The 8,823-nt window shown below is 36.2% G+C and overlaps 1 protein-coding gene across 1 annotated transcript in view; it reads left to right on the forward strand.

Moving 5' to 3' along the window:
* Window positions 1-8,823, forward strand: part of Ubr3 (ubiquitin protein ligase E3 component n-recognin 3) — a 135,167-nt gene that overhangs the window by 16,740 nt on the left and 109,604 nt on the right. Inside the window, exon 2 of the mRNA XM_029535740.1 lies at window positions 5,674-5,813. Coding sequence (XP_029391600.1) covers window positions 5,674-5,813 — 140 coding nt within the window. The remainder of the gene's footprint in view (window positions 1-5,673; window positions 5,814-8,823) is intronic.

Genomic DNA, 8,823 nt, shown 5'->3' on the forward strand with positions numbered 1-8,823 from the left:
AAAAAAAAAAAAAAAAAAAGAAAAGGACCCAAACTTGGTACATGTTCATTGGTTTATGTACAGATTTCATGTATAGATTTTCCTGGAAACCTATCATGTTTAGTTTCTTCTTTTTTAAAAATATATAATTATAATAAACTAATTTAAGTCAGGGTACTTTGTAGTCCTGGCTCGCCTGGAAGTCACAAAAATCCTCCTGCTTTTGCCTTCTAATGCTGGGTTATCTTTTAAACTTACATAAATCACTGTATTTATACTTAAAATGCATTTTTCATATCAGATGTGGTGGCACAGTCCTAGGATTTGAGATGTAGAAGCAGGAGGATCAGGAGTTCAGTGATAGCCATTGTCTCAAAAGATACTTTTATTTTTATTATTTATTTATTTTTTTGTGGAGAGGGTGTATATGCATATTATTTTAAAAACTTTATCTTTTGTCTTTCCCTCCTTGTTCTCATTTTATTTCCTACTGTGGGGGAGATCTTACTGCATTCCTCATGCTATTCTCCAGCTCCTGTACTGGAGTTATTGTATATGCTTAGGCACATAGAATTTTCATATTGGAACCCATCTTGGAGATTCTTTGCTACCAGCTCTTCTGTGATTGAGATGTACCTTACACCTTTGACTCAGATTCAGGAAGACGTTTTACAGTCTAGGAGGACTCTACTTGATTAATAATAGTTCAGTGCAATAATGGGCTAGTTTGATTACTAGTTAGAAGACTTTTGTGTTTTCTCTTCTCTGGCTATATACCTTTTGGATTCCTTGTTGGCAAGCTGTTGTCCAAAAGTCCTATGCTTATTTATGAGAATAACACTTGATTAGATCACATCACACTTTGGGTGAGGTGCTCAGGACTTGGGAAACAGATGATCTCTGTGAGTTTGAGGCCAGGCTGGCCTACATAGTGGGCTCCAGGACAGCCATGTTCCAGAGCTACATAGTGAGACTGTGCTCCCAGCCCTAAAAATAAAAACTTACATTCTCATTTGTTTACATATTGTTCATGCGTCCTTTTTTTTTCTCAAAGTTTATTTACTTATTATATACATATGAATACACTGTAGCTGTACAGATGATTGTGAGCCATCATACAGTTGCTGGGAATTGAACTCAGGACCTCCACTTGCTCTGGCCTGCTCAGTCTAGCTCCACTCGCTCCGGCCCAAAGATTTATTTATTGTTATATGTAAGTACACTGTAGCTGTCTTCAGACACACCATGTGGTTGCTGGGATTTGAACTCAGGACCTTCGGAAGAGCAGTCAGTGCTCTTAACTGTTGAGCCATCTCACCAGCCCTCACGCTTTCTTTTACTTTATAAAAGCAACATTGAATGTTTATAACAGACTATTATGGACTTTAAAGCAGAAACCATTATCCCTTTAAGAAAAACAATGATTAAATATTGAATTCTGTACAATAGCTGCAGGTGTTTGTGAATTTAAAATTTACTTTCCTTTCGTAAGCAAGTAAAATTGTTAGGAAACATGTGGTTACCTAGTAAGATCTTATTCAAATCTAAGAAAAATGAAAGAATGAATATAAATAATGTGTTTTTGGTTTTACTATGACATTTCCTTTATCATATACTAGTCTGAATGTAACAATCAGTTATTTAAGACTTCATGCTGAGAGTTGAGAAGAAGGAGTTGCTTAGGAATGTTGGAGAAAATGACGTTATGAACTGCAGTAATGAGCCCCAGGCAGGAAGCAGGGTTGCAAGGTTTGTGGGAAAAGTTAGGTGGGTGGCACCTGGTCTGTATGGACTTTCCTCTTCTGTCTAGCAATAACTTACTTATTATCAATTAGGGTTTGCTCTAAGCTATAAACAATATTTTGGTCAGAGTTTCAAGCTGTGTAATTTCTTATAATATACAGATAATCCCCATTCCTTCTTATAAAAGGACTTAATTTTTTTTTGAAATTTGCCAACATTTATGTATGAGTATAGTGTATGGGAAGGATGAAAGAAAAAAAAAGACATTGTCAAGAATTGTAGTGATGGTAGGGAGGTGGGTCAGTGGTTAAGAGCACTGACTGTTCTTCCAGAGGTCTTGAGTTCAATTCCCAGCAACCACATGGTAGCTCACAAACATCTGTAATGAGATCTAATGCCCTCTTCTGGTGTGTCTGAAGAGAGAGACAGTGTACTAATGTACATAAAATAAATAAATCATAAAAAAATTGTAGTTATAAGATTCTGTGAATATACACTAATAAATATTTTGTGAATAGTAGGAAAAGCTTTAAGAGAGGACCTCTATTTCTGAAACTATTGTTATATTGTCATAATTATTTTTAATAACTAATCAGTTGCTCATTCTCCAATTTACCATAAAGTGGAAGAGAGTTAAATTTCTACAAACTGAGACTGTAACACTTAGAAAATAGGACGTGGTGGGTCGCTTGTGTTAAAGGGTTATACACATTTAGATATATGTGTGTATATGGATTTCTTCCTTCCTTCCTTTGGTGCTGGGAATCTAACCAGAGTCCTACATATACTGAGCATGTTTTCTGAACTATACCTCAAATTTGCAGGAATAGTGAGTTGGGATTTTAATGTAAGTTATGAATTCCTGGGTTACTAGATTTTGTGGGGTTTTTTTTTGTTGTTGTTGTTGTCACCCACTTTATTTATTTATTCATTTATTTATTTGTAAGATTTATTTATTATTATATGGAAGTACACAATGTAGCTGCTGTCTTCAGATACACCAGAAGAGGGCCTCAGATCTCGTTAGGGATGGTTGTGAGCCACCATGTGGTTGCTGGGATTACTCAGGACCTTCAGAAGAGCAGTCTGTGCTCTTAACTGCTGATCCATCTCTCCAGCCTGACACCTACTTTATATACAAAGGAGAGAATTTGTAAAATGCCTGTGTGCAGTTAATGAGTTTCTGGGGGCATATATGGTGGTGTGCACCTGTAATACCAGTGATGGGAGGCGGCGGTAGAAAGATTAGGAGTTCAAAGGCATCCTCAGTTACTTCAGGAATTTTTGAAGCTGTTCTAGGCCATGAGATCTTGCCTAAAAATCTCCATGACAAGACCCCTTCCAAACAAAATAGAACAAACCCTTGCTGTGTGGGTATTCATGGATCACTGTCCTCTTTAGAAAAATACCACAAAATATTTATCTTATATCTTAATGCTAATTTAAAATTAACTCAAGCTAATGTAGTTATAAAATCTGAAAGTAAGTAAAAATTTCAGAAGGTTTGAAGAACTTGGGAAGGGATGGAGAGAGGGCTCAGGGGTTCAGAGTGCTTGCTGCTCCTCCAAAAGGCCTAGGTTGGTTTCTAGTACACACATCTTATGGCTCCTGTTACTCCAACTGCAGAGGCTCTGAAACCAGGCCTCCTTAGCCCCAACCTCCCCAATATGGGATACACACACACCCATAAATAAAAATTACACCTCTTAACAAACTCTGTAGGAGGTTAAAGGATTATAGAATAAGATTAGCAAGGTTATAGAAGGGCATCTGTAACTAAGCTGGAGTAAGCTATGTGAACTGAGTCAAAGGTTAGGGCACCGCTAAAGCACACAAGATTTAGGCAGCCCTTTGGCTAGTATCAATTGTAAACTTTTTTTTTTTTTTCTGTTTTACCATTGACAAGTGAATGTGTGGGGTAATTTCTTCCTAATACGGCTTTTCCTGATCAGTTTTTATATTTATTAATCACCAATGGCACTTAGATTGTCTTTCCTTTCCTTTCCTTTCCTTTCCTTTCCTTTCCTTTCCTTTCCTTTCCTTTCCTTTCCTTTCCTTTCCTTTCCTTTCCTTTCCTTTCCTTTCCTTTTTCTCTTCTCCAGCCTTCTCCCCCGCTTTTGTTTTGAGACTCATTGTGCTTCCCAGGCTGGCCTGGAACTTGGCTATGTAAATCAGGCTGCCCTCAAATTCAGAGACCTGCTTTGGTCTCTGTAAGCACCTGTACTCTTGTACACACTCACACCCACACCCACATCCACACCCACACTCATTCTTTTTTTTAAAGATTTATTTATTTATTATAAGTACACTGTAGCTGTCTTCAGACACTCCAGAAGAGGGAGTCAGATCTTGTTACGGGTGGTTATGAGCCACCATGTGGTTGCTGGGATTTGAACTTGGGACCTTCGGAAGAGCAGTCGGGTGCTCTTACCCACTGAGCCATCTCACCAGCCCCCACCCATACTCATTCTTAATAATACAAATCTTATAAGTTGTTTTACCATATCGAGTTGTGTTTATTATATACTAAACCCATAGATTTTTACATACCCGCATTCTGGACTCAGTTGTAGTCTATTGATGTTATTAAATTACCATATACTATGTTTTATGGATTAGCTTATTCTCATTAATCATTTCTTCTAAGAGTTGCTATCATATTTTATGCATAGCTCTTCTACTTGATAGAATTAATTTTGATTGATTACAGTGAAATTAAATTTAAAGAATTAAAATTTTTGTTTTTTAAGAAATAAAATCATCAGCCGGGCGTGGTGGCGCATGCCTTTAATCCCAACGCTCGGGAGGCAGAGGCAGGCGGATTTCTGAGTTTGAGGACAGCCTGGACTGCAAAGTGAGTTCCAGAATATCCAGGGCTACACAGAGAAACCCTGTCTCGAAAAACCAAAAAAAAAAAAAATTTTTTTTCCTCTTAAAAGTGCACTTTTGCTGTATTCAGATTTTTAATGATTTTTAGCTAAGATAGTTTTTGTACTCTTCCTGTTAACTTTATTTTTAGACATTTTTATGTATTTAATTAGTAATTTTTTGTTTGGTAGCAAAGAAACTTATGTGACTATTTGGATTGTGAATATTTGTCTTTGTTGTTCAAATGTACCAGTTATTTTTAAAAATAATATGTAGTGGCCGGGTGTGGTGGTGCACACCTTTAATCCCAGCACTCGGGAGGCAGAGGCAGGCGGATTTCTGAGTTCGAGGCCAGCCTGGTCTACAGAGTGAGTTCCAGGACAGCCAAGGCTATACAGAGAAACCCTGTCTCAAAAGAAAAAAATAATATGTAGTGAAGATTAACAAGAATATATACACTTAAATATATAAGCTTTATAAAATAAGCTTCAATTATTTATATCATTGATTAGTTTATTGAGGTAGGAATGGAAAATATAAATGCTTTAGATAAATATCAAGTTGTACTTACAGGTTTATAAAGGACAGAAATAATAAAGTAACACTTGAAAGTAATATATTGCAGTCAAACATGTCAATCCTGTGGTGATTTTCTTATAGTGTTCTGTTTGGGACATGGCTAGTATGGCCTTTTCTTAGGAAAAAGTCTCTCTGGGTACCATTTTTAATTTAAAGGCCTACTAAAGTTTTATATATATATATATATATATATATATATATATATATATATATATATATTTTGTTGTTTTGTTTTTGTTTTTGCTTTTTGTTTTTTGAGGCAGGGTTTCTCTGAATAGCCCTGGCTGTCCTGGAACTCACTCTGTAGACCAGGCTGGCCTCGAATAAAGTTATATTTTTAACTTGCTGCTTTAAAAATCATAAAGAAGAGTTATATTGGCTTTGGTATTTGCTTGTATTTTCCGTTTTAGTATTATAAATGGAAGCACTGCACTCTTGCCTGATTATTCATTGTTGTTTTTCCTTCCCTTTTTCTTAGTTTTCTTTTTTATTTCCCTATTACAGGTTTTGCAGAAGACATCAGATTAAATCAAGTTCAAATATTCCCTGTGTCCCCAAAGACTTACTGATGATGTCTGAATTTGTTCTTCCAAGATTCATTTTTTGTCTTATTCAGTACTTAAGAGAAGGCTATAATGAACCAGGTATGTTTTAATATGTTCATTGTAATACTCTTAAATGATCAGATCACAGACTTTTAGCATTAATGATAAAGAAAAAACTTGAAGACATCACTTAAAATTTTATAGTTTTGACTGTGTATATGAGTATGTGGTTGTGTATGTGTGTTTGTGCATGTGTATGTAGGTGCCCAGGGCGGCCAGAGGTATGAGATGCCCTGGGACTTGAGTGACAGGCAGCTATGAGCTTTCAGATGTAGGTGCTGAGACTTGAACTCAGATCTTTTGTAAGAACAGTACATGCTTCTAATCACCGAACCATCTCTCCAGCCCAAGATACCACTTGTTTTTAGCATAAAATATTAAAGATATCATATAAAATTATGGGCATCATGATACTGTTTTTATACATTACATCTTATTCTTTCTGCACTGCACTGCACTCTGCTGGCAGAATGCTCCTTTGCTTAACATTTGTAGAGTAATATCCATGAAGTACAGAAGAACCAGTGCTGTAGGTAACTCTATGGATCCCTTGTAGGAAGTGTGGTCAGTCGGGTGCTTTTTGCCTGTAAATAAAGAGTGACTTGCAGTTATATTATGATTGGGCAAAATTAAGTAGTTGAGAAATGTTTGAATTTAACAGATTTTTAAATAATAAATTGCTCTTGTTTTCCTCCCCCAGATATTTTATGTAACAACTTATGATAGACTTAAACTGTTGCCTTCCATATTATTGTATCACTGCTAAGTGTGTATTAAGTTAGTACTTAAAAAAGAGGAAAACCACTCAATTTACAGTTATTCTTTTAAGATTTTGATTTAGGCATATATTAGAGTTCATTGTGGGACGCTATGAATTAGGGATGTTAGTAGTGTGAAACACATTTGTTAATCTCTTCTGTCTTTCTAATGATATGGCATTTTTATCCTGTGGTACCACCTATTATATTATTTTTATATGTTTTAAATGATTTAACCTATAAATCTTATATATTAAATTTGAAACCAGAATGTTGCACTCATTTTTATTTTCTATCTGCATTTTTTATTAGATATTTTCTTTATTTACATTTCAAATGTTATCCTCTTTCCTAGTTTCCCCTCCGAAAATCCCCTATCCTCTCCCCACTCCCCCTGCACGATAACCCATCAACTCCCGCTTCCTGGCCCAGGCATTCCCCTATATTGGGGCATAGAACCTTCACAGGACCAAGAGCCTCTTCTCCCATTGATGACCGACTAGGCCATCCTCTGCTACATATGCAGCTAGAGCCACGAGTCCCCCCGTATGTCTTCTTTGATTGGTGGTTTAGTCCCAGGGAGCTCTGGGGTCACTAGTTAGTTCATATTGTTGTTCCTCCTAGGGGGTGCAAACCCTGTCAGCTCCTTAGGTACTTTCTCTAGCTCTTTCATTGGGGACCCTGTGCTCTGTCTGTCTAATGGATGACTGTGAGCATCCACTTCTGTATTAGTCAGGTACTGGCAGAGCTTTTCAGTAGACAGCTATATCAGGCTCCTGTCCACAAGTTCTTGTTGGCATCTGCCATAGTTTCTGGGTTTGGTGATGGTTTATGGGATGGATTCCCAGGTGGGGCAGTTTCTGGATGGTCATTCCTTCAGTCTCTGCTCTGAACTTTGTCTCTGTAATTCCTTCCATGGGTATTTTATTTCCCCTTCTAAGAAGGATTGAAGTATCAACACTTTGGTCTTCCTTCTTGAATTTCCTGTGTTTTGCAAATTGTAACTTGGGTATTCTGAGCTTCTGGGCTAATATCCACTTATCAGTGAGTGCATATCATGTGTGTTCTTTTGTGATTGGGTTACCTCACTTAGGATGATATCCTCCAGATCCATCCATTTGTCTAAGAGTTTCATGAATTCATTGTTTTTAATAGCTGAGTAGTATTCCATTGTGTAAATGTACCACATTTTCTGTATCCATTCAATTGTGAAGGAGATATTAGATTTTAAAATTTTATTTTATTTATTTTTTTTTTACTTTTTGGGGCAGGGCCTTGCTTAGTATTCCTGGTTAGCGTGAAACTCACAGTGTAGACCAGGCTGGCTTCAAATTTGAGGTGCTCCTCTTTCTTCTGCCTCCTGAGTGCTGGGATTATAGCTGTACATCACCAGAGCCATCCTGTAATATCTTTACATTCCTGAAATCTCTACTGTGAGCAAGACATTTTACTCTTTTAATTGTGTTTTAAGCAGCAGTTTAGAATCCTTTAAGTATTTCTCTCAGAATATGTATCTTAAAATAAAAAAAAAAGTATTACTTTGATTTAATCCCAAACTACTGACTGACTGGAATGAAGAATCTCCTGAGACTAGATAGGCTGTCATTGAAGTTGTTTTCTGCATTATTTCTCATGAACTTGCTAAGCTTTTTGGAAATTTTCATTTTGTATTACAAGCGTTCTATTTTTAAAAAGTATTAAACATTTTTTTGTGAGAGTCTACAATTAGTTTACAATTAGTTTAGTTAAAGAATATTTCATACAAAAGTGTGTCATTAATTTTTCTCTCAGTAATATTTAGTAGTTAAAAAGTGACATGAGTCCAGTGTATAGTTGTGATAGTTGTATGCTACTTTTATCTGGTTTAATTGTTGATTGCTTAGAGTATGGGGCTCACTGTAGTTCTGGCTGTCCTGGATCTCTATGTAGACCAGGCTGAGTTCATAGCTTGACTTTGCCTGCCTCTCCCTCTGGAGTGCTAGGTCTAAAGGCATGTGCCACCACACCTAACTTTTGTTGTTATTTTTGTTTGTTTTTCTGTATTTTTAAATAGGAAAATAGTAGAGGCATTTTTGTCTAAGGATGAATGTCATGAATGCACATTCATTAATTTTTCTTCTGTTGCTCATCATTAATTTCTTAGGCAAATAATCAAAAAAAAAAAAAAAAAAAAAAAAAAAAAAAAAAAAAAAAACAAAACAAACAAAACTCAAACTGTTTGTGAGCTCACCATAAATTTGAGGTCACAGAGACTCAGAAATTTCATAGTTGCTTTGGATTCTTTTTCTCAT

This window comes from Mus pahari, chromosome 3, assembly GCF_900095145.1.
Source record: "Mus pahari chromosome 3, PAHARI_EIJ_v1.1, whole genome shotgun sequence".
Lineage (NCBI taxonomy): Eukaryota > Metazoa > Chordata > Mammalia > Rodentia > Muridae > Mus > Mus pahari.